At 40.4% G+C, this 26,209-nt stretch overlaps 1 protein-coding gene across 1 annotated transcript; it reads right to left on the bottom strand.

The window, feature by feature from the left end:
- Positions 1 to 3,779: 3,779 nt before the first annotated feature.
- Positions 3,780 to 6,542, bottom strand: LOC127946856 (sialic acid synthase-like). The gene is made up of 6 exons (XM_052543680.1): positions 6,332 to 6,542; positions 5,865 to 6,080; positions 5,639 to 5,738; positions 5,101 to 5,255; positions 4,149 to 4,415; positions 3,780 to 4,054 (listed from the first exon to the last, which is right to left on the bottom strand). Exons 1-6 carry the CDS (start codon positions 6,461 to 6,463, stop codon positions 3,866 to 3,868), a joined length of 1,059 nt encoding a protein of 352 aa, XP_052399640.1. The 5' UTR covers positions 6,464 to 6,542; the 3' UTR covers positions 3,780 to 3,865.
- Positions 6,543 to 26,209: the final 19,667 nt, after the last annotated feature.

The raw sequence follows: 26,209 nt of genomic DNA, 5'->3' as shown, positions 1-26,209 counted from the left end.
AACATCAGGAATTATCAGTTTTTTTGTTATCCTTCGGACTCTATTAAAACAAGTGTTTGCTGTCCATTCCCTCTCCCTCTCCCTCTCCAAAACCTTCTGTTGAAAAAACCAATCAGCTCTTTATAGCAGCGAGCAATTTATTTAGAGAAAACTTATTTAGATCCATCTGTCCACAGAACATTTGATTTCTGTGCCCCAGACCTATGAAAAGCAATGTATTAGCTAACAAGACAAGAGAATCAGTGGCTTTTAAGAAGTAAGTGAATCTCCTTAGGGCTACAGATTTAGGCCCAATCCCAATTCCACCCCTAGCCCTTCCCCTTCACAGGAAGTATAGGGGTGTCTCGGTTCTCTTTTGGTTGGAGGGGTTGGGGTAGGGGAAGTGCCAGACAGTCCTTTAAATGAAGATCCCAAAACATATTTCCATGTCTGATCAGGGCGATAACCACCATGGACACTGATGGGGGCTAGTCCACCCAAAAATTTGAAATCACTAAACCCTTTTCTCAAATACTGCCAATTTGAAAAAGAGAGAGAAAGAGAGAGAGAGAGAGAGAGAGGTGGAAGTTGTGTGTATGTTCGTTTCTCTTTTTTAGAGTGAGTTTACTGAAAAAACCCAATTTTATCCTCTCGTTGCTGGAAAATATAATGTAGTGATTCGGTATTTAAACTGTATTAAATAAAAGTCGTGGGGCAGCGATGACTTTATTTTCTCCTGGTTGTATCAGCTGCTAGATTTCCGATATGTGGGTGTGTGAGCTTGTTTATGTGGTTAATGAGGACACAAATTTGTATAATGACATTGTTATGACACAGGTATTACAATGAGGAGGTGATTTATGAGGACATTTTCAGTGTCCCCGTAATTCAAAAGGCTTATAAATCATTCAGAATGAGTGTTTTTAGAAAATCCAAAAATGCATACATTTTCCTGTGAGGGTTATGTGTAGGTGTAGGGTTGGGGTAGGGCAATAGAAAATACAGTTTGTACAGAATAAAAACCATTATGCCTATGGAGAGTCCCCATAAACTACTTTTTAATCAGTGTTGGGCAGTAACGTGTTATTAGTAATGCGTTACTGTAACGCAGTTCCTTTTGACAGTAACTAATACTGTAATGCATTACTTTTTAAATAAATTATTACCGTTACCATATGGTGCATTGTCTGTCACTTTTTAAAAAATTAATTAATTTTGACTGAAGTGCAGTCTAACCTGTTTGCAGCAGCGACGCATTGTAGGATTGGTGGATGCTAACCACTGTAAACACGAAGACGCACTGTGGTCGCGTTTCAAGGCAAGAGCAACAGGAGTTTCTCAAAGTGGAAATATGCTCATTATTTCACTGTAGTTGAGCATAAAGACAAAAACCTTTTATGTTTAATTTAATGTAAGCTGTGTCTTTCTGGTTTGAATTTCCAATCCGTGCGCTCGCGAATTCATAATCTGCGCGCACACTTTCGCAATCCGTTCCCATGGATTTGTAAACTGTAGCCTACTCACGGATTCATGCAGCAAGATACGTGTCAACATACAGTTTTAATGAATATTATTATGTGGAATATATGTATATGTATATGTATGTATGTATGTTTCTCGAAATTGATCCTGAATAATTCAGATTGCTTTCATTTATTTATTTCAAAATTTTTTGTGTTATGTTGTCCATTGTTGATAGTTTTCATACTTAAACTGTGAAAGGAAAATGTTTAAGGGCTCAACACAACAGCTTTTATGATGCAGAAGCCACTTTAGTTTTTGATTCTGAATATATTATTCAGGTGTTTTGTTATTTATTTCAGAAATCCTTTTGATATACAATATTCAGTTTGTGCTGGTCTGACTTAATCAAAATAGTGTTTAAAAATTACTTTCTGTTTTACTGTGTTTGTATAGACCATAACGCATAAAAGCGCATTAATGGGAACATTAAAGAAAGTTATTTAAAAAAGTAACTAAAAGTAACTTTTAACAGTAATGCATTACTTTTTGGTGTAAGTAATCAACAAAGTAGTTGAGTTAATTTGTGAATTAAGTAACTAATAACTGTAACTACTTACTATTTCTTAGTAACTAGCACAACACTGGTTTTAATACAGAATTATTAAAGGCTCTAATGCACACTGTATGTGTGCATTGTAGGAGGGTTAGCGTGACTTCACTTAGTACAACATGTTCCTGGATCAACATCCTTATTGATCCTGGAACAACATTCCAATCAACCAATCAGAATTGAGGGATACCTTTTCAGGAAATATCTGTTTTAGACTTATAATCAGGGCTAGGAGCTTCTACACCCTTGTTAATCATTTCACACTGATTTTAAGAATAAATTATGGGTAAGGTTAGGGGACCAAATGATCAGTGAGAGCAGAACGAATGTGTCATGTTACATCAAGAGCATGCTCACAGATGAAGACAGAGAACAAAACAGCGTTGGATGAAATATACCCCCCCCCCAAAAAGTGCAACCCCCCCCCCCCCCACTAACTGTGGGTTTGATTATTGAATACAAGTTATGTTAATGTGGTAGTACATTTTATTTTAATCTATTATAAAACTGTTATTTTTCTAATATTGCTAAATAATGTCTCTTTTTTTTTTAAAAAGTGCATTTATTTTATATATCATGGGTGACGAACGTCAGTCCTGGAGACTTGCATCCCTGCAGAGTTTTGCTTCTGCCCTAATCAAGCACACCTGAACGAGCTAATCAAGGTCTGAAGGGTTATTAAAAAGCTACAGGCAGGTGAGTTTTAATTAGGATTGGAGCTGAACTCTGCAGGGCTGTGGCTCATCTGATCGGAGTTTGGTGCTTACGTGTACATTCTGAATATCTTATCCTGTTTCTAAAGAAATATGTGCTTTGAGTGTAAATATGTCAGTTGTAAATGATGCATGTCTATTTTGAGATTAAAGCATGTGAACGGTGTAGAGATAGTTTGTTAAATAACCTGTTGATCGTATCTTCTTATTTCTTCTTTTGTAATGGAAAGTGTTTGAAGTCACTCAAGTTTACATTCAGTCATTACTGTGAAAGAGCGATAAACGTGTTGATAATGTAATGTGCTGTAACCTATAGCTCAATGGAAACAACTAACAAAGGACTCACACGAAACTAAGTGCAAAGTGAATTCATTTTATTAACCAGTTGGTTCAGTTGACTCGAAAGATTTAAAAATGTCAGTTTCTCCCACATTTCTTTTCTCTGCAGGTGAAAACTGAGACACAGTATGTACTATACTATTTCTATATATGAGTGCACAAGTCTGCAGCGTGATACGAAAATATAGCAAACTGTATTTCTTTGTTAATTTCTTGTTAATTAGAAAATCTCTAAGTGTATGCAGGCACACACATTTATTTTGTGTAAAACAAATTAAGATGTTTTCCATTGCAGCAATACACAATAAACCCACCTTACTTTAAATAATAATATCAAGTTTCATGAAGGAGTTCTCCACATTGACAAAGACAAAGAGTCAAAGTTGAGTTCAAATCAGCTGAGAACCAGATTTTATTTGGCAAAGAGTTTATTCTCCACAATTACAATAATAGTTGACCAGACAGGTTAAAAGAAGCAAACTTAACATGACATTAGTGATGACCCCTGATAGCACACATACAACACAAGATGTTTATCTGACTTATCTGACTATGCAAACTCAAGACAAGACGTCTTCTTTGCAAATTTTATATGTCAAACAATAAGAATAAAATAAGAGAACTCCCTCATTGGAATATTGATTTAGTGTGATTTATTGGAGAGTTTTTATATATATATATATATATTTTATTATATACTGTAACTGATCATTAATAACAGACCCCTTAATTGCCCCTTTAGTTATGGAGTGTACAATCATCAGCCATCTATCATGGCATCAGTGATGGTGGCATCTTTTTCCAGGTTCTCTGTGATTTTCTTGCCAACCAGTTTGAAGATGTTCTCTGGTCTCACACCCTGCGGTTCGGCCACTTTTACTGTCAGCATGTCGAGAGTTAATATCTCGCCCTTCTGCAAGGGTTTCCGGGCCACTACCGACTTACCCAACTGCAAGAAAGGACACAAACTGTTATTTAAACACATCTGATCACTTCAAAAGCCTCCTGCTGCTAAATCTGTCACAATGAGGGTTGTGTCTGACCTTGCTGTGACAGGAAGCCTCACAGGGCAGCATCTGTTTGATTGGCGAGCCCATTGCCATCTCAACCGTCCTGATGGCTCTCACCAGCTCCGCCAGCTCAGCCGGCTCCAGTGATGCTGCGTGGTCACTGCCTTTCCAGGTCTTATCCAGGGTCACATGACGCTCCAGGACCTTCGCCCCGAGTGCCACAGCAGCCACAGACACATGGATGCCCGTCTCATGTCCAGAGTATCCAATGGGAATGTCCGGAAACACCTTCTGGAACTCCTGCAATAGGAAATGTGAAATAGAAAGATTCCAAACTACTCATTCATTTTGTATAATACAGTGGGCCTTTTAGTGATAGTTTTTGATGAAAAATATCCTTTAATCCATTAACTCAATATCATGTTAGTTAATACCACTGACTAAAATTACATCTAACTTTAGTATATAAAAATCAACTAAATATTTTATTATGTTTAGCAAAAAAAATTAAAAAAAAATATTTAAATTATTTACATTTTGTTGTAATTTTTAGTTTGAGTTAAAGTTTTAGTAATTTTGTGCTTTTTAAAATTGTAATCTGTATTAGTTTTATTAAACATCTATATAGTTTTTATTAAATATTAATATTTGTTATTAATTTTTTTACTACTTGAAAAAACTAATCTTTGTTCTTCAAGTTTTCACATTTTAATTTTATTTCAGTTTATTTTATTTATGTTTTTTGTTTTAGTATTTGTTTTAGTTAATGATAATAACCCTGAAGTGAAAACCTTTTGGTAAAAAACCAGATGTCATTAACCAGTGACTAATTTTTTCAAAAGAAATATTCAAGCATTTTATATATTAAATTAGCATTTTAAAATTTAGCTAAAATTAAAAATGCAAGAAAAATGCAAATTTTTCTTGTCATAACATTAGAATATTTTCATCAGTAATTTAAGTAGTTGACATTGGCTTGTCTTACAGGGATCAGACTGAGGTTGACGTGCTCTATCGGCAGTGGATAAGCGCTGGTGCACTGCAAGAAAGTGAAATTGGGATTGTGCTTCTTAACGGTTTGGTAAACACAGTGCATGGTCTCCATCGACTGCATTCCACTAGATATCACCATGGGACGACCTACAAAAAACAAGCCAAAAATATTAGTTTGGTTAACATTAAAAAGAAATTCTCTGCAGACTTTATATATGCAGGCATCTGCAGAAACTAACTGCAAGAATGAAAATCCAGAAAGTCCACGTCAGGATTTGTAGGTTTCATTCTCTCAGCTCTCTGGCCAATCAGAACCAAGAGATTTTGCTGGTAGTCTTCTCCAGAATAACTGACTTCAAATGCACATGGGAAGCTACTGTTATTCAGTTCTCTTTACTGCTTGAACTTTTCTTATATTCGCACAGTTTGGATAGCTTCTTGTGACCTTTAATTCATCTGAGGAACATCAACTTCTGAAAATCTCTACTGATTTTTCATTTCAAAAGGCTGTCAGCTTCAGCGAGTTTTACCTTTTTTGGCCGTTTTCTCCAGGTAAGGGATGTTGTTGGTGTCTGCTGAGGCAACTTTGAAAAACGGCACATTGATTTCATGAAGAAATTCAATTGCCATCTGACAGAGATAGGGAGAGGAAAAGTTAAGAGATGCATTTGAGTCTACTTGGTTTTGGAGGGACATTAAATAACCACATGCATATATTCTCTGGCTTTAAATTTGAAATGTTCTGCATTTGTTCACCTCATCCATCCCTGATGCTGTAAAGAAGATGCCGATGTCATTGGCGTACTGCTGCAGTTCTCTGTACTGCTGGTGACTGAACTCCAGATGATGCTTGTGAGCCCCGTAGGTCGGCCCCCAGGCATGAGGGGACGTGTAGGGACGCTCCAGAGCGTGTTTGGTGAATCTGTGTTCGATCTCACTCTTTTGAAACTTGGCACAATCAGCTCCACAGTCCTGCATGGAGACAAAATGAGAAGTAGAGGTGGATTTTGGTTGACAATATGATTACTCAATGAAAAACTAATTTCACAAGTTTCTTTATATTTTTAAAAAATGATCTTCACAGTAAGAAAAAAAAAATGATTTTTTAAATCACTGTTCACTGCAAGGTTCTTAGGGGAATCAAAAATTGCACTTCTATGCAAAACCCCTCATGGTGCATGAAAATTATTATTATTATTATTTTAAATGCAACAGTACTTTACCTTGGCCATTCGGATCATTTTTTTGGCTATTTCTATGTCTCCTTGATGGTTCTGTCCAATTTCAGCGATGATAAAACAGGGGTTGGAGCCCCCTATCTTCCTTCCAGGACAAAGTTCAAACTCAGCAGACATTTTAGAGATCAATTGCTTGACTGATTTCTGATTGAGAGGCTGGAGATGTGATCACTAGCGTGCTGACATCAAGTAAAGGGGCCGCAATGGAGGGCACACCATGATTTAAAGAGATGCAAGTGCTCCACCCAAACCATCACCAACCCCTACCCACACACTACATAGCACATTCTCCAAGAGCAGGTTGTTGAACCAGATTAACCAGCTGAAGAAATACATAATTACTTTAGTTGTTGTTGAAAATTGAACCTTTAAAGCAGTTCAATGTTTAGCAGTAAACTATGTAGAAAAACCACATGATTTACAGGGCGTTGTGCACACAGATGACTTCATGAAAAAAAAAAAAAAAAGTTGCACAAAGTGCAGCCAAGTACATTTTGTTTATTCGTGTTCTAAAATATTTACAACAATGCAATTGGACATTATATATACATCAGTTCAGAATTTACAAGAAGGAATACATAAATGCTTTAATGGGGAGAATAAACAATAACGACAACAAAAAACAGTAGACATTTTCATGAGAAGTTTCAATTATAAAAATTATTCTTCGAAGCTGTAAATTAATGATTATTGAAGCAGCCTACATTTTACAAGAAAATGCTATTTTAGTCTTTCTACTTTCTCAATTTCTATTTAATGTGTCACTTGTAATTAATTTATGAAATTTACTAGCAATTTCTGAGTGACAATTAGTAACTATTTTCTTCCCAGTGTATAACAGCACAATAAATGCACAGTAAATAATAATAATAAAATATTTTTGCACTTTCATGGGAACTGCATTAATAATAATAATTATTATAATTATAATAAAATAGCATGTTTTTCAAGAAAATAAAATACTATTTGAGTCTTTCTTCTTCACAGTTTTACACTTAATTCAATGTGCTATTTGCCGTTTCTTTGTAATTCATGTAATTTATTTCTGAGTAAAAAGTTTGTGAAATTATTTTCAGTGTACTTCTTGACCCCAGCTTGTGCAGTAAAACTACTATGTATAAAAAGCGTAAAACTTAAATACAATGGGTTTATTTTTTTAACCCAAAAGCTGGCCTTAAACTACTGGGATGTTAAAACTGTCTTGCGAAATTAATCTTTTTCACATCTAAAACACTTGAGTGATAAATGGTGACAGAACAAGTCAGTGTTACGAAGATAAGAAAATATTTATCTAAATTGAAAATAAAGAAACGATTACTAAAGTATGTTTTACCCCAAAATTCATGTTTAATTTAATGTAACTTGTAATTATAAGTGAAATATACTGGCAATTTCTGACTGAAGATGATTAATTTTTAAACAATTATCAACTCAAATGAATAACCCCAAAAATAAGTGAAGTTTACTGGAAATTTCTGAGAGAATATTGTTTCTACACAATTGATTTATTTATGTATTTATTCAGTGTACAACAGCACAAAGACATTAAAAAAAAATTCACAGTTGTGATATCCATGAGAACCGGACCAAAACTATAGTTTTGATTTGAACACTGTAAAAATAGTTTCTTTTATATAAAAATCAAAGATTATTGTAAATTTTTGAAGAAACGCTGTGTCGGACGCAGGCTTGAAAGAGATCATGCTTGTCACGCAAGTTTAAACAGCAATGGTTCTTCACACCTCACAGGAAAGACACGCATAATCAAATAAAAACATTTGATTAAATATACTGATTAAAAGCAAGCAAACTTCCATAGTCATAATCAAAAACATACAAACAAATTTGGATGGTCAATCTTTTCCCTTCTACATAATCAAAAAAACAAAAAAAAACAAAACAATCAATAATAAAAACAGTCCTTTTTGTGAGAAATTAAGTTGATTCTTGAAATAGTCTACATTTTACAAAAAAATAATAATAATAAATTCTAATTAAATTAAATTTTGTAAAATGTAGGCTATTTCAAGAATCATTGTTTTATTTACAGTTTCGAAAAATTATTTTCATAACTGCGGCTTCTCACATCTTAATTTCTCAAAAAATGTTTTTATTATTTATTTATCTTTTATTCAAATTTAAGTCTGTCTACTTTCTACTTCATTTCTATTCATGCTTAATTGAATGTGTCACTTGTGTGAAATTTACCAGCAATATCTGAGTGACAATTGTTTCTACAGTTTTTTTTCCCCAGTGTACAACAGCACAACTAAAAATATTTTGTACTGTAAAATATAGCCTTTCATGGGAACTGCCTGCCTGCAAAAAAAAAAAAAAGAAAGACGAATAAAAAAAAATACTATATGTTGGTGGACGAGGAAAATCAGCCACACAATGTAGAGTGTATTGAGTGCATAGAACAGCAGGAAAGTGCTATATAAATGTAATTAATTAATTTAATTAATTATTATTATTATTATTATTATTATTATTATTATTATTATTATTACTATTATTATTAGAGTCTTTCTACTTTTGAGTGAAAAATTCTGTGAAATTGTTATCAGTGTACATTACTGCTAGTACAGTAAAACTACTATGTATAAAACGCGTCAAACTCACAAAACTGGTTTGGCAGAATCTTAAAGAAACAACAACAACAAAAAAACTGGTTATCTGTCACTTTATATGCCATACATCATTAGTTAGGGGAATGTGCCTCTGCCTGTTGTCTTACAAAAGTTAAGTGATTGGACAAATCAACACTCTTATTGGATGTTAAAAATGCTTCAAAATTCCAAGTAAAGTTTTTTTTTGTAACCATGCAGAGACCTCATCTTGACTTCCATTATTCTGTTTATCTGCTGTTGTATGCAGGAGGCAATGCATGGTCCATAAAGTCACAAAAGACCAAAATAACCAAAACAGAAACAAACACTGAGATCAAAGAACCCCATCCTACACTAAATTCAGCCCTCATCCGGAAATATGATATTTTGTAATTATTATTAAAATCTGGTTGATTTTCAAATATAAAAATAAAAATATAAATATAAATATATATTTATATGTATATATAATATATACACACACACACACACACACACAGATATATATATATATATATATATATATATATATATATATATATATATATATATATATATATATATATATATATATATATATATATATATATATATAATTAAATTGTTTTTGTTTGGTGTAATCAATGGAAAATTATATTATTTACATTTTTTAACAACTTTTTATTCCTGGAATCCTAAAAAATCATAGATTATAAAATAATCACAGTGAAACAGGTTTTAAAATAACTATCAAGCAGCACAGCTGTTTCTAAAATTGATAATAAATCAGTATATTAAAATTATTTTAAAGGATCATGTCACACTGAAGACTGGAATAATGATTGATTCGGTGTGTAAAATTCAGCTTTGCATCACAGAAATTGAATACATTTTAAAGTGTAGTTGTGGCGGGGGGGGGGGGGGGGGGGGGGGGGGTGAGAGAGAGAATCAGGAGACGAGCGGTAAGTGAGTGTTTTGGGCAAAAACTATCAATACCTGTTTCTGGTTTCAGTAATTTGCGCGGAGAGAGCATAAAACGCCAGGAGAGACAGAAGCAGTCGAGAGAGAGACGGACTGCTGACGTGAACCGGACACGGAAACCGGAACGAGTAAACCGAAGTGTTGTGCGAACGTGTCTGTGTTGATGTCAGAGTAAAAGTCACCATTTGGTGTTTGCGAAGTTTAAGTTATTTTTGAGTTAATAAATACGTCAACAGTCCAGCCGACCCCTTTGTCCTCTTCCTTTCCTCCCACGAACTTACTACACTGGTGCGGAAACACGGGAAAGGAAGAAGGAGTGCCGCCGCTATGCAGAGTCCTTCCTCTATGGCATTTGCAGACATTATTTCATCCCTCGCGGCCCTACATCTAGAGCAACACCAGGCCCTGCTGGACTTAAGAATCGACCTCGTGGTGCTTGAGCAATTAATCGCTCGACTTCCGATGAAGACCACCGAGTGGGTCCAGTGCCACCGTCCCACGTCGCTGGACTCGGCCATCCATCTAGCAGAGGACCACATGGTGGCGTGCCCAGGGGTCGGCGAACCACTAACATCTCTCTCTCTCTCTCTCTCTCTCTCTCTCTCTCTCTCTCTCTCCCTCTCTCTCCTCCCTGTCTCTCTCTCAACCTGTCCCTCTCCCTAGGCATCCGTTTCTCCGCTCTCTCTGCACCAATTCTCCAATCCACTCCCTGTCACTTGGGCGGCGGGAAGGTCTGGATTGGCCTGTTGGCGTTGCGGGGACCCGGAGCATTTCGTGGAAAGGTGTCCAGTAATGGAGGTGGGGGCGATGATCCGGGTCCCAGATGTCCCACAGCTCACCCCGGTCAGTCAGGGAACGAATTGGCCCTCGTTTTATTGGGGTTGTTTTGTGCGGATGCCTCTTGGGGAAATAAGGCACGGAAGGAGACCGCGCGGGTACAGGTGGGAGAAACTGAGGCAGGACCGCTGGGTTCTGCTTCAGAGGAACCGAACGAAATCGGGAGACTGATTCTTTCGGAGCGTGATGACTTTCCTCTTGAGCAGTCTCAGGATGAGACATTAAAACATGCATTTCAACAGGTCCGCTCCATCGATGGCCAGCCTCTCCAACCTGCCCTCCCACTCACCTATGCCTATTTTGCCATTTTAAAAGATCGGTTGCATCAAGTGACCCAAGACGCTTGGACAAAAGTGTATACAACCCAATTGTTAATTCCGAAGAGCTGCAGGGAAATGCTTTTCCATGCAGCTCATTCTAATCCTCATCGCCTCATGACCCGTTTCTTTTGGCTGGGCATTCATGACAACGTGTGCAGGTGGTGCACGTCTTGTCCGGAATGTCAGTTGGTGAACCCACCGGCCACCCCAAAAGCGCCTTTGCACCCTCTTCCCTTAATGCAGGTCCCCTTCAAGATAATTGGTACGGACCTCATCGGGCCATTAGAGCGATCGGCACGAGGACATCGCTTTGCATTAGTCATAGTTGATTATGCAACACGAAATCCTGAAGCAGTGGCCCTCCGCAACATTTCCGCTAAAAGTGTTTCAGATGCCCTGTTTCGTCTTATCTCCTAGGTGGGGGTTCCGAAAAAAATCCTCACCGATCAGGGCACGGCATTTATGTCACGTACGCTACGCGAACTGTACGGATTTTTGGATTAAATCGATTCGAACTAGCGTCTATCACCCACAAACCGACGGCCTGGTCGAACCGTTTAATCGCACACTTAAATCCATGATCCGTAAGTTCGTTCATGAAGACGCCAAGAATTGGGATAGGTGGCTAGAGCCCTTGTTATTCACTGTGCGAGAGGTTCCACAAGCCTCCACGGGGTTTTCCCCCTTTGAGCTTCTCTATGGACGCCAGCCCAGAGGAGTGCTGGATTTACTGAGAGAAACTTGGGAGGAGGGACCATCTCAGAGTAAAAACGAAATTCAATATGTGCTGGACTTGAGAACAAATCCCCACACGTTGGGGCGGCTATCAATGGAGAATTTGTTACAAGCCCAGGACCGCCAGAGCCAGCTGTATAACAGGGGCAAATTTGCACCAGGAGAAAAAGTACTTGTATTACTCCCAACGCCGAGCTCTAAGTTAATGGCTAAGTGGCAGGGACCGTTTGAGGTCGCACGACAAGTCGGAGATCTCGATTATGAGGTAATACGGTCCGATAGGAACGGGTCTCATCAGATCTATCACCTCAACCTCCTAAAAAAATGGAATGAGGTGGAATCAGTGATGTTGGCAACGGTGATTGGGGGGGGGGGGATGATCTCGGACCAGAGGCGAAAATCAAACCACAATCGGGTCATACTAACCTTATTCTGCTCCATATCGAGACCGAGCCGGGCGTGATAGTTCGCAGCCGGCCGTATCGCTTACCTGAGCACAAGAAAAAAGTAGTTCAGGCTGAATTAGGCACTATGCTTGACATGGGGGTAATAGAAGAATCCAATAGTAACTGGGTGAGCCCGATAGTTTTAGTTTCCGAAAACGGACAGCTCAGTCTGGTTCTGTGTGGATTACTGCAAGGTGAATGCGGTGTCGAAATTTGATGCGTATCCAATGCTGCGGGTTGACAAGTTGCTTGATCGGCTAGGCACGGCTCGTTTTTATTTGACATGGGACTTAACAAAGGGTTATTGGCAGGTCCCCTTGTCTCCATTATCCAAAGAAAAGACAGCTTTCACAACGCCGTTTGGATTACACCAGTTTATTACCCTTCCATTTGGGTTGTTCAGGGCACCAGCTACCTTTCAGCGCCTCATGAAAAAGATTCTACGGCCCCATGCTGCATATGTGGCTGACTACCTGGATGATATCATTATATTTAGTAATGATTGGCAGCATCATATTCAGAATCTGAGGGCTGTCCTGAGGTCGCTGAGGGGACCGGGGCTCACGGCTAACCCAAAGAAGTGTGCGATTGTGCGTGTGGAAGTAAGGTATCTGGGCTTCCACTTGGGGCATGGACAGGTGCATCCCCAAATTCATAAGACAGCCGCTGTTGCGACCTGCCCACGTCCCAAGACCAAAAAGGAGGTAAGGCAGTTCTTGGGGCTGGCGGGATATTATGGACGGTTTATTCCTAATTATTCGGACTTCACCAGCCCTTTGACTGACCTTACTAAAAAGGAGGTGCCAGATATGGTCCAGTGGACAGAGCCGTGTCAGCAGGCCTTTACCCAGGTCAAGGCTGTTCTGTGTGGCGGGCTGTTGTTACACTCTCCTGATTTTTCTCTCCCTTTTCTGTTGCAGACAGACGCGTCGGACAGGGGGCTGGGGGCAGTCCTGTCCCAGGAGATAGAGGGGGAGGAACGGCCATTTGCCGGAAGCTCTCGAAGAGAGAGGCTAAGTACAGCACCATAGAGAAAGAGTGCCTTGCCATCAGATGAGCCATCCTCACCCTCCGCTATTATCTCCTGGGATGGGAGTTCACCCTCTGTTCGGACCACGCTCTGCTGCAGTGGCTCCATCTGGTGTTCATATGGCGGTGGCTGACTTCCTCTCCAGAAATGGGGTGGGGGGTGGGGGGGCTGCAGGCCGGATGGCTCCCCAGCCTGAGACGGGCGGTGGGGGTATGTGGCAGGGGGGGGCATGGTTTAGCGAAGTCTGCAGCAGGAGAGAGAATCAGGAGACGAGCGATAAGTGAGTGGTTTGGGCAAAAACTATCAACACCTGTTTCTTGTTTCAGTAATTGGTGCGGAGAGAATATAAAATGCCAGGAGAGACAGAAGCAGTCGAGAGAGAGATGGACTGCTGACGTGAACTGGAAACGGAAACCGGAACGAGTAAACTGGAAGTGTTGTGCGAACGTGTCTGTGTTGATGTCAGAGTAAAAGTCAACATTTGGTGTTTGCGAAGTTTAAGTTATTTTTGAGTTAATAAATGTTTTCAAATTTGCTAATTTATTTTTGTATTTTGTATTTTGTATTTGTAATTCAATCTGTTGTATTGATTTTCTGGGCCGGGTTGTGATCTTGAAAAAAAAATTAAATCAATAGTTCAACTAATAACAGGTGATGTTTCAATATCACTCGATTTACGAGAAAAAAAAACAGATTCACCACACGGGGTCACTAAAACTGCACTTTCACTCCAAATGGTGGTTTCAAATATATGATCAAAAATAAAAGTAAATAAGCAAAACTCAAATAATGTGTTAATTCTTCCAAATGTATAAATACTGAAATGTTAGGGCACACTTTTAGGGTGAAACAATGATTGTTAAGACCACACAAACACGGCAGTGGCACCCTAAACAAACACAGACCTACTGTCAGCATTTCCATCATATTAATTAAACAATGCTTCATGGAAATCAAATATAAATGTACAAAGAACATTGTACACGCAGTTCAGATACGTTATGCACTTAGACATCACAATTAACACTTACCAAATTCTGTTTTACAGAGAATCTGGAACACTTGTCAGGTGCAATATCACACAATCTCCGTTCATCCAAATCCCATAAAATACACATGGTACATACACGGGATTGAACCAAACTAACATCAGATTAAATTAATATCATCATATGTACATAAATGATGGATTTACCTTAGGATGACACACTATTGCCTTCTCTCATGCACTGCATAAACGGTCTGTCTCAATATCGCACTCTCTGAGTGCATCATCAATAGCAGTCGCTCTCTTAAAGGGGAGGTGCACTACTTGCGTACCCCCTACTCTAACACCACCCGGTTACATTCTCCCCTGCCAACCTGTCAATGTCCTCGGTGACAGTGTAAGAATTTCTTAGCTCTTTGACTGCTTCTCTAAAGAACACAGTTCCCAAATTGGCTATCATCTGAGAAACAGCACTATGACTAAGGGCTGATCTAGGCTCATGGTGTGGATTTGAATGTTGACCCACATTAGATCTGGTACTCCTTCGAGGTGGGTGCAAACTAGAAACCCCACTTTACTCTTGAGACCCTGCCCCAAATTCTATACTGGCCAGAACTGTCGGATCAACAGGTGATTCCTGAAACTCCCATCTCATTTTCAGCTTCAGTGCATGTGAGACTTTCATCAACATTTGGACCAGTAAATTTTAAGAGCACTACACCTTCCCCCAAACTCTCATAGTCCACATCCCCTGTTGAAACCTCATCCACTTCCCGATTAGGCTCAGAACACCTTTTGGGGACCACTGAATCAGGGATGTGCACACATGGTCTGAGATCCACCCGATTCACTCTCCTGATGGGGCCTCCTTCCAATGGTTCCACAGTAGGCGTTGTCCTTTGAATCTCTATCACCCGATATTGGGTCGGATGCCAGGCATCCTGTATTTTATTCCTTCCAAGGGGTCGATTTCTCAAGTATACAATCTGACCAATCTCAAATGGGGGACAATACACTTTATCATGGGAAAGCTCAATCCGCTCTGCTGCTTTTTTCTCAGCATAGGCCTTGGCACGTTCATGAGCTTCTTTCAGACGTATCGGATGGACTGCTAACCAGTCATGAGTCGTCTCAGCTCATGATTCTCGTCCCACCAATGCATCCACTGGCAACTGAGGGTCCACACCGAACATCAGATAGAAGGGAGAATACCCTGTTGTTGAATGTGGGGTAACGTTGTATGCGTAGACCAGTTCTGCCAGATGTTCAAGCCACCGTCTTTTGGTCTCAGGAGGGAGTGTTCAAAGCAGCTCAAAAAGAGTGCGATTGAAACGCTCGCACTGGGCATTTCCTGTAGGATGATGGGGGGTGGTACGGCTCTTCTTAACCCCATATAGCTTGCACAATTCTGCAATCACCTCACTTTCAAAATTGCGCCCCTGGTCGGAATGTAGTTGTTCTGGAACCCCAAATTTCATGAACCACTCCCTCAAGAGAACATTAGCTGTGGTGTCAGCCTTCTGGTCCCGCGTCGCAAAAGCTTGTGTGAACTTGGTGAACACATCAGTGACAACTAAGACGTACTCCCTTCCATCAGTAGCTGGTTCCAGCAAAGTGAAATCCACTGCCACCACTTCTAGAGGCAGGCTGGCAAGGAATTACCTCATGGGTGGATGCACTTTAGGCATTTTCTTAAGAATGCATCGCTGGCAATTCTTAATCCACTGCTAAAGATCTCCATGCATTCCAACCCAGTAACATCTTCGCTTCATCAGCTGCAGGGTTCTTTCAATCCCCTGGTGCCCCATCCCAGCATGTACACTTTCCAGCACCTGAGTTCTTAAACAGGCTGGGACTAACTGGAAGCACTCCCCATGGCGCATATCCTCCACTACCCGATACAACAATCCCTCCTTTTCCCTTAATCTGGTCCACTGCTTCATCAAGGATTGCACGGATTTGGACAGGATCTTCCCCTCCAACCTGGCAGGTTTAAGTTTCTGATCCCAAAAGATCCTGAACTCCTTCAACACTGGATCCTGACTCTGAAATGTGGCCAATTGCTCTTTAGAATAGCCGGGCCAAATTGGAGTACTCCCCTGTGCTTCCCTGGAAGCCAGCCCACCTGCTTCAACAGCACGCATCTGCCGGACTCCGCACCTCTCTATCCCTGCTTGGACCAATTCTGCATCAAAAGCAGTCCCACTTCGGACCAGGCTACAAATAGTCACACAGTTGTCATATTCAGCATCTTCCAGGTCTACCGCGGGCTCCCCTGCCAAGGGCTGCCTAGACAAGGCATCTGACGCATGATTACACCAACCCGGTCGGTATTGGACATCAAAATCAAATGCCGCTAGTTGCGCCACCCACCTTTGTTCGAGGTCTCCTAGCTTGGCGGTGTTTAGGTAACATAATGGGTTATTATCGGTGATGACTGTAAATTTGGAACCCAACAAATAGCTCTGAAATTTTTAAGTTACTGCCCACTTGAGACTCAGCAGCTCTAATTTCAGGCTGCTGTAATGATTGTCATTCCTTTCAGCATTTCGCAACCTTCGGCTCGCGTAAGAGATCACCCTTTTCTTTCCATCTTGCTGCTGCAGAAGGACAGCTCCTAAGCCCTGATTACTCGCGTCAGTCTCAAGTATTAATGGGGCAGTGAAATCAGCAAATCTGAGCACAGGCGCACTAGTTAGTTTCTCCTTCAAAACATCAAAGGATGCCTGACACTCAGGACTCCACCCACTGATCACCTTTTGGTTAACTTTTGCTGGGGGTCTCTCGTTCAGATATTGATTGACTAAATCATGCAGTGGCCCTGCGATTTTTGAGAAGCCAGGGACAAATCTTCTATAATATCTATAATACCCACTGAACCCGAGGAACGACCTAAGAGCTTTCAAAGTTGTGGGTACTGGCCACTGCTTCACAGCAGAGATCTTGTTAGGGTCGGTTGCTATACCCTCGGCGGATTCCTGGTGCCCCAAAAATGTCATGGTAGGCTGTAGGAAATGATATTTTCCGATTTTTACTTTTAGTCCAGTCTCCTCTAGCCTTGTTAACACAGTCCGCAACCTCTCCAAATGCTCAGGAAATGTTCTGGAAAACACCAAAATGTCATCCAAATACACAAGCATAATCTCGAAGATTAGATCATTCATTGTTGTTTGCATTAATCTTTGAAAAGTTGCAGGCCTGTTACACTCCCCCATCGGCATTCTTAGATGTTCATACAGCCCAAAGGGCATGGTGAAGGCCGTCTTGTGCCGTTCCTTTTCTGCTACAGCCACCTGTTGATATCCACTGGCCAGGTCGATACTCGAAAAAGAACTGGGCGCCTAATAGCACATCAAAACTCTCATCCACTCGTGGCAGTGGAAAGGCATCATGCTTAGTTTTCAGATTTAGCTTGAGGTTGTCAACTCACAACCTATTACTACCATCAGCCTTTCTCACTAGCACCACTGGGGATGCATAGGCGCTTGAACTCTCTTGGATAACACCCTTTCTCACCAGTTTCGCTATATGCTCCTTGGCCTCTCTGTATTGGTTCGGTGGAATTCTACGATACGGAAGGTTAACAGGCAAATCGTCCACCAAATTAATTTCATGTTTGTGAACCCGAGATCCTCATCCCCCATGGCGAACACATGAGCATATTCAGTGAGTAATGCTTTCAACTCGGCTTGCTGTTCTACCGTACCTCCAATGTCCAGCTGAGACACTACTTCAGAGCACAGCTCTTGATTTGATGGTGACTTGGCCCCCAGAGAAATCTCTTCGGCATTAGCAGAAATGCGATGGAATGTTACCTTGTGTCCTGGATCATTATCCACCAGCTCTACTTGTGACAGGACACCGATGCGAGTCCTGGGGTGCAACCACACATCTTCATTAGACATGTTAAGAACTTGAACTGGACCTTCATTATGGTGGGAACTTACTACTGTCGGCATAACCAGCAAACCCCCTGGCAGCGGTAGGTGTGTTGGCTCTAGCAGTCACTGGCTTTCACCTTTAGCACTCACCAGCCATCCTTTTGCGATTACCATAGTTATGGAGGCTGCTGGCACATGAATGACACTCCTCCCGGCTACATGGGCCACCCAACTTTTACGGACATCACAGGTCTGTGTATGCTGGAGTATGTTCTTCCAATCAGTCTCTAGCCCCTTTTGCAATGGAGCCTCGAACTCAGACTGCACTGCATCTGCCTGCACCGGCTTATGATGTTCATTCCTACAATACAAGAAACAGCCTTTGAGGAGGGTAAAGGGTCCTTCACCACTAAGAAACCACATTTTGGGATCATTCTGCCCAAAGTCTCTACTTCCAGCTCAAGATATCCCAAGTACGGGATATCCAGTCCGTTGGCGGCAGTGAGCTTGAGCCATCCAGCAGTTGAAAACATGTCTTCATCATCACCTCCCAAATGCTGTCGGAAGAAACTTTCTGATATTGTACTAACTTGGCTGCCTGTGTCCAAGAGACATGATACTTCTACACCAAGAACCTTAATATCTACTTGAGGGCATGTTCCCACTGCCCGCATTAGCAGTTCTTCTTGACTTGAGTCTATAGGCTGCCCCTGGATTGCTTGACTCACAGCAACCGGGGCGTCACGTTTCCCGAGTCGTTGGGAAGGGCTGCTTGTTTTCTAGAGCCACGTTTTTGGGGGCAGCTCCTTGCGATATGCCCTGCTTACTGACATTTTAGACATATGGGCTGTCCATCCTCCGTGAACCGTAACTGGACTCTTGTGTTATTTGTCCTCAGACTACCAGCCCCTTGTTGTTGTGTCAGTAAGCCTTTAACAGCCTGTGTTAACTCAAGGGTCTGCCTCCCCTGTTCAGCGACTACATCCATTACCTGTGATAAAGTGACTGAGTTGTGAGAGGTAATCTTCATCTCTCACCTACACCATAGAAGACTCAGGTTTCTCCCTTACATACCGTCGAAGTTCTCGTCTGAGTGAAGGGTCTCACATGCCCTCTACAAACTGGTCTCTTAACATTATCTTTTCATTTCCCAAAGCCTCTGGTGCACACTTAGTAATTCGACCGAAAGCTTGGGCTAGTGCATTAGAGAAATCACGGACATCCTCCACCTCTTTTTGCTTACGACTATAAAAGTCCTGTAGAAGCTGAGCACTGCTGCGTATATCAGTGAAAGACTCTCTAAGATAAGTAAGTACATCAGTGGCTACATCAGTGTCTACATCTTGTCGCAGACGAACCTCTTCTAATGCAGAGCCTCTCAACAAAAACATAATTCATTCATTAATTTGTTGCCAGTTAACAAAATAAGTAAATTGACACAGAATGAACGTTTTCAGATTTGCTAATTTATTTTTGTATTTTAATTCAATTTGTTGTTTTGATTTTCTTGTCGGGTTGTGATGAATGTTGAATGTTGACCCACATTAGATCTAGTACTCCTTCGAGGTGGGTGCAAACTAGAAACCCCACTTTACTCTTGAGACCCTTCCCCAAATTCTATACTGGCCGGAACTGTCGGATCAACAGGTGATTCCTCTGAAACTCCCATCTCATTTTCAGCTTCAGTGCATGTGAGACTTTCATCAACATTTGGACCAGTACATTTTAAGAGCACTACAACTTCCCCCAAACTCTCATAGTCATAACACCACCCGGTTACATAAATACGTCAGTAGTCCAGCCGACCCCTTTGTCCTCTTCCTTTCCTCCCACGAACTTGCTACAGTAGTAAAATATAAATCCATTATATTAAACTATTATATTGCTGTATTTTTGTTCATATAAATATAACCTTGATGAACCTAAGAGACTTCTTATAAAAACATTAATAATGGTTACTTTTGACCGGTAAATTTAAATGAAAGGTTGTAAAAAGAAAAAAGGTAATATATGCTTTAAGTGCTTTTAATTGGGGGTGGGGGGCCTCCAACATGAATTTCACCCCGGGCCACCAGTTGTGTAGCAATGGCCCTGTAGGCGAGGGCAGGTGCGTGTTTCAATTCATGTTTTATTTGCTGGAACTGCTGCACTGCAGTGTCAGAGAAAAAAACTTGTTCAGTGACTCTGACATGACTCTTCAGGGTTGCCTGTAATTCAGAGGTTTTCTGGGCATAATTTGCCCACTCAAAGCCAAAAGTGACAGAAGTTAAATGCCACCAATATTCATCTAAGCTCATGTATTTGTTGTGGGTGATTAATGCAGTTGTACTACTTTGTAAAGGGTACTGGCCTTGAGCGGATATCACTCGAACCAGAAAAACAACTGATTTTCCATGTTGAACTTTGTTTCGGGCATACACTGTGCGATTTTCATCCGATTTTGAGCTGAATTCTGACTCGTGCGACTCTTTTTCAGGTCGGGAAGATATTCAGCATTTTCGTGCGTTGTTTGTCGTGCAGCGTTCGTGCAGTGTACAAGGGGAAACTAGAGGCGATTAACCTCTCCCAACTGGCAATCCGTGTGCCACTAACACTTAACCGTCACTGGCAAAATTAAAATGTGAAAGACCCCACTCCTGGTACCAAGTTTTGTTGCCAGTTAACAAAATAAGTAAATTGACACAGAATGAACGTTTTCAGATTTGCTAATTTATTTTTGTATTTTAATTCAATTTGTTGTTTTGATTTTCTTGTCGGGTTGTGATGAATGTTGAATGTTGACCCACATTAGATCTAGTACTCCTTCGAGGTGGGTGCAAACTAGAAACCCCACTTTACTCTTGAGACCCTTCCCCAAATTCTATACTGGCCGGAACTGTCGGATCAACAGGTGATTGCTCTGAAACTCCCATCTCATTTTCAGCTTCAGTGCATGTGAGACTTTCATCAACATTTGGACCAGTACATTTTAAGAGCACTACAACTTCCCCCAAACTCTCATAGTCATAACACCACCCGGTTACATAAATACGTCAGTAGTCCAGCCGACCCCTTTGTCCTCTTCCTTTCCTCCCACGAACTTGCTACAGTAGTAAAATATAAATCCATTATATTAAACTATTATATTGCTGTATTTTTGTTCATATAAATATAACCTTGATGAACCTAAGAGACTTCTTATAAAAACATTAATAATGGTTACTTTTGACCGGTAAATTTAAATGAAAGGTTGTAAAAAGAAAAAAGGTAATATATGCTTCAAGTGCTTTTAATTGGGGGTGGGGGGCCTCCAACATGAATTTCACCCCGGGCCACCAGTTGTGTAGCAATGGCCCTGTAGGCGAGGGCAGGTGCGTGTTTCAATTCATGTTTTATTTGCTGGAACTGCTGCACTGCAGTGTCAGAGAAAAAAACTTGTTCAGTGACTCTGACATGACTCTTCAGGGTTGCCTGTAATTCAGAGGTTTTCTGGGCATAATTTGCCCACTCAAAGCCAAAAGTGACAGAAGTTAAATGCCACCAATATTCATCTGAGCTCATGTATTTGTTGTGGGTGATTAATGCAGTTGTACTACTTTGTAAAGGGTACTGGCCTTGAGCGGATATCACTCGAACCAGAAAAACAACTGATTTTCCATGTTGAACTTTGTTTCGGGCATACACTGTGCGATTTTCATCCGATTTTGAGCTGAATTCTGACTCGTGCGACTCTTTTTCAGGTCGGGAAGATATTCAGCATTTTCGTGCGTTGTTTGTCGTGCAGCGTTCGTGCAGTGTACAAGGGGAAACTAGAGGCGATTAACCTCTCCCAACTGGCAATCGGTTGGTCAGATGGATTGCTGACATGTCAGAAATTTTGGTTGCCTCTTGTGAGGAACCATGGCGACACGGTGTGTAGTGTGGACTGAAGTGATGGAGGGAAAACTTGTGGAGTCATGGCAAAGGAAAAAAAAAGAGGGAAGAAAACGCCTGCTTACCTCCAGTTCACGTTGCAAAATGGATAAACCATATTGGCCACGTCTTCTGAGCCACCTGCGCGTCTAGATATGTCTACGCCTGTTTTATTTTTTTGGACGTTTCAGCACACAGAATTGCGCATATCACCAAAGCAGTGCGTTTATCCCGTCAAAGCATGTTTATTCAGAAACTGCCACAAACATCCGGGTTCTGAGGGATCCTTCATGTTGATTCGGTTGATAACTCACGTATAGTGTGAGCAGTCAAATCGCAACTCGACAATCGGACAGTGAGCGCATAAAAATCGTGAGCTTTGGGTTTACTTCGCATGCGATCTACTCTGTATCCTTGCTCATCGCTTCTCATGAAGCCTCCTCCCTCCTCGCCTCCTCGTGGTGCAATTAGAGAATTGAGATGTCCTTCAAGATGGCTGTGCTCGATCGGTTTCCGGGTCATAGGATGGAGGACGGAGGAGCGAGGAGATGAGGAGGGATACTGAGAAGCAGGGGATACGGGGGATCTGTATCTAACGCTCATCTAGTTGTCCTGGTCTCGGCTGTGTTTCAGGGCAGTAGAGGTCCTCTCTAGGTGCTGATCCACCATCTGGGCTGAATACGTACCAACTGGTCTGGATTTCTCTCCCTGAATTTGAGTTGGCATGGCTGTCCCTGTATCGGTCTTGTGTTTTTTAATTTTTTTTATTTTGATCAGTGTAGAGTATCACTTGTCGTTTCTCCGATCAGAAATGCAAACATAGTTTTGTTTACACAGTGCGATATGCAATGCAATGCATAAAAAGACAGTATAAGTCATTATAATCTATAATTATGTCCCCACTGGATGCAGAAAATGCCTCATTTAAATTGGGTTCAGGCATGACAGTAAGGGGCGTATCATTTCCATCACTAGCATGAGTCATTCAGCCAAACACATGCCAAACACCTCTATGCCTTGCCTTTCAGAGACAGAAAGTCGAACCGCCAGTTGCACAGTGACCAGTTTGTTTATTCAATTCAATTCAGTTCAAGTTTATTTGTATAGCGCTTCTTACAATACAAATCATTACAAAGCATCTTTACAGAAAATTATGTTTCTAATATATTTAGAAGTAGCTAATAAGTGGTGGTCAGTTTGTGCACGTATTACAGGATTTTTTGAAAAATTAATATAAGACGTAGAGAGCCAGATTATGAAGCAGTCACACTTGTAGCAATATTTGTTAGTTCTGTTTGTTGATTCAGGGTTAGCATCATCTGGGGTCCTCTGAGGGTCAGCATCATCTCTTCTCAGGTGTTCTGGATCCAGAATGGAGCTTGTGTAAATCCTAGTTACCACAGGATGTAAATCCCGTGGCAAAACATAGAAGCAAAATAGAGACATCATTAGCATAGCAGCTGATCCAACAAAGTAAAATTAGTTTAACCCAAGCTAATGAATAAGAATGCACATTTGATCAGACACAACTACACTCACAATTTAAGAGATACATTATTCGAATGCTTGGCAAAAGAGATGCGTTTTTAATCTAGATTTAAACAGAAAGAGTGTGTCTGAACCCCGAACATTATCAGGAAGGCTATTCCAGAGTTTGGGAGCCAAATGTGAGAAAGCTCTACATCCTTTAGTGGACTTTGCTATCCTAGGAACTACCAAAAGTCCAGCGTTTTGTGACCTTAGGGAGCGTGATGGATTGTAACGTGGTAGAAGGCTAGTTAGGTACGCAGTAGCTAAACCATTTAGGGCCTTATAGGTAAGTAATGATAATTTGTAACTGATACAGAACTTAATAGGTAGCCACTGCAGAGACTGTAAAATTGGGGTAATATGATCATGTTTTCTTGACCTCGTAAGGACTCTAGCTGCTGCATTTTGGACTACCTGTAGCTTGTTTATTGACGAAGCAGGACAACCACCTAGAAGTGCATTACAATAGTCCAGTCTAGAGGTCATGAATGCATGAACTAGCTTTTCTGCATCAGAAACAGATAACATGTTTCATAGCATGGCAATGTTTCTAAGATGGAAGAATGCAGTTTTTGTAACATGGGAAATGTGATTTTCAAAAGACAAATTGCTGTCTAATATAACACCCAGATTTCTGACTGTAGAGGAAGTAACAGTACATCCGTCTAGTTGCAGATTGTAATCTACAAGATTCTGTGTACTGTTTTTTGGTCCAATAATTAATATCTTATCCGAGTTTAATTGGAGAAAGTTATTTGTCATCCAATCTTTTACATTTTTACCACAATCTGTTAGCTTAGATAATTTAGAAGTTTCATGGTCTTGTTGAGATATATAGCTGAGTATCATCAGCATAACAGTGGAAGCTAATTCTGTATTTTCTAATAATATTACCAAGGGGCAACATGTATATTGAAAATAGAAGGGGACCTAGGACGGATCCTTGTGGCACTCCATATTTTACTGGTGATAAATGAGATGACTCCCCATTTAAATAAACAAAATGGTAGCGATCGGACAGGTAGGACCTAAACCATCTTAGAGCCTGCCCTTGAATACCTGTATAGTTTTGTAATCTATCTATGAGTACGTCATGATCTATGGTGTCGAACGCAGCACTAAGATCAAGTAAGACTAGAAATGAGATGCAGCCTTGATCTGACGCAAGAAGCAGGTCATTTGCAATTTTAACAAGTGCAGTTTCTGTGCTATGGTAGGGCCTAAAACCTGAAATTCTTCATACAGATCATTTTTGTGCAGGAAGGTGCTCAATTGAGCAGACACAACTTTTTCTAAAATTTTAGACGTAAATGGAAGATTTGAAATAGGCCTATAATTTGCCAGTACACTAAGATCTAGTTTTGGTTTCTTAATAAGAGGCTTGATAATGGTTTATTTAGTTCTTCATGTCCTATGGTTGTAAAGCACTACAGTTTATCTTTGGGTGCGATGGATGAAACTGAAGTGTAAGACGCTGTAGAATCTACATTTGCTGTTGTATTTCTTAATGTTATCTATTTTATCAGTGAATAAATCCATAAAGTCGTTACTATTAAGCGTTGGTGGAATATTTGAATCAGGTGGTGCCTGGAAATTTGTTAATTTAGCTGTGCTAAATAAAAACCTTAGATTGTTTTGGTTATTTTCTCTGGTACAGTAGTTTGTTTATATACTCTGCCCTAGCGGATTTTAGAGCCTGTCTATAGCTGGACATACTGTTTTTCCATGCAATTCTAAAAACTTCCAAGTAAGTTTTTCTCCATTTGCATTCAAGACTACGAGTTACTTTCTTGAGAGAGTGAGTATTACTGTTATACCATGGCACAGTACGTTTTCTCTAACCTTTTTCAATTTGATAGGGGCAACAGCTTCTAATGTATTAGAGAAAATAGTGCCCATGTTGTCAGTCATTTCATCTAGTTCATGTGTATTTTTGGGTACAAATAGCAGTTGAGATAGATCAGGCAGGTTATTTGCAAATCTGTGGTCTGTAATATCATCACTTTGAGGTACAATATCTATAGCAGTAAGATCGATTCCATGACATATAATTTAATCTAGTGTGTATGATTAAAACGATGAGTGGGCCCGGTGACATTTAGCTTGACTCCAAAAGTTTTTTTTACAGTTTATTAGGTCAGTAAACGCAAGTCCTAATACATCATTTGTATAATCAATGTGAATATTAAAATCTCCCATGATTATTGTCTTATCAACTGTAACCACAAGGAAGAAATCTGCAAATTCTTTTAAGAATTCTGTATATGGCCCTGGTGGTCTATACACAGTAGCCAGAGCAAGAGATACATTCGATTTCTGTTGCATATCTGACAGTGTAACATTAAGCAGAAGTATTTCAAATGAGTTAAACCTGTATCCTGTTTTCTGGGTAACATTGAATATATCACTATATATTGTATATGAGCTGTATAGGGACGATTGTGTTAAATGCTGAACTGAAGTCTAAGAACAGCATTATAACAAATGAGTCTTTTGTGTCAGTGCTGAGTAGAGGCTAGTTGCGATGGCGTCATTGGTCGAGCGGTTGGTCCAATATGCAAACTGGAAGGGGTCCGGGAATGGGGGCGGGCAGACTTGAATTGCATGACTAGCCGTTCAAAGCACTTAATGAGAAT

This window comes from Carassius gibelio, chromosome A25, assembly GCF_023724105.1.
Source record: "Carassius gibelio isolate Cgi1373 ecotype wild population from Czech Republic chromosome A25, carGib1.2-hapl.c, whole genome shotgun sequence".
Lineage (NCBI taxonomy): Eukaryota > Metazoa > Chordata > Actinopteri > Cypriniformes > Cyprinidae > Carassius > Carassius gibelio.
This window is presented reverse-complemented; position numbering and strand designations above follow the sequence as displayed.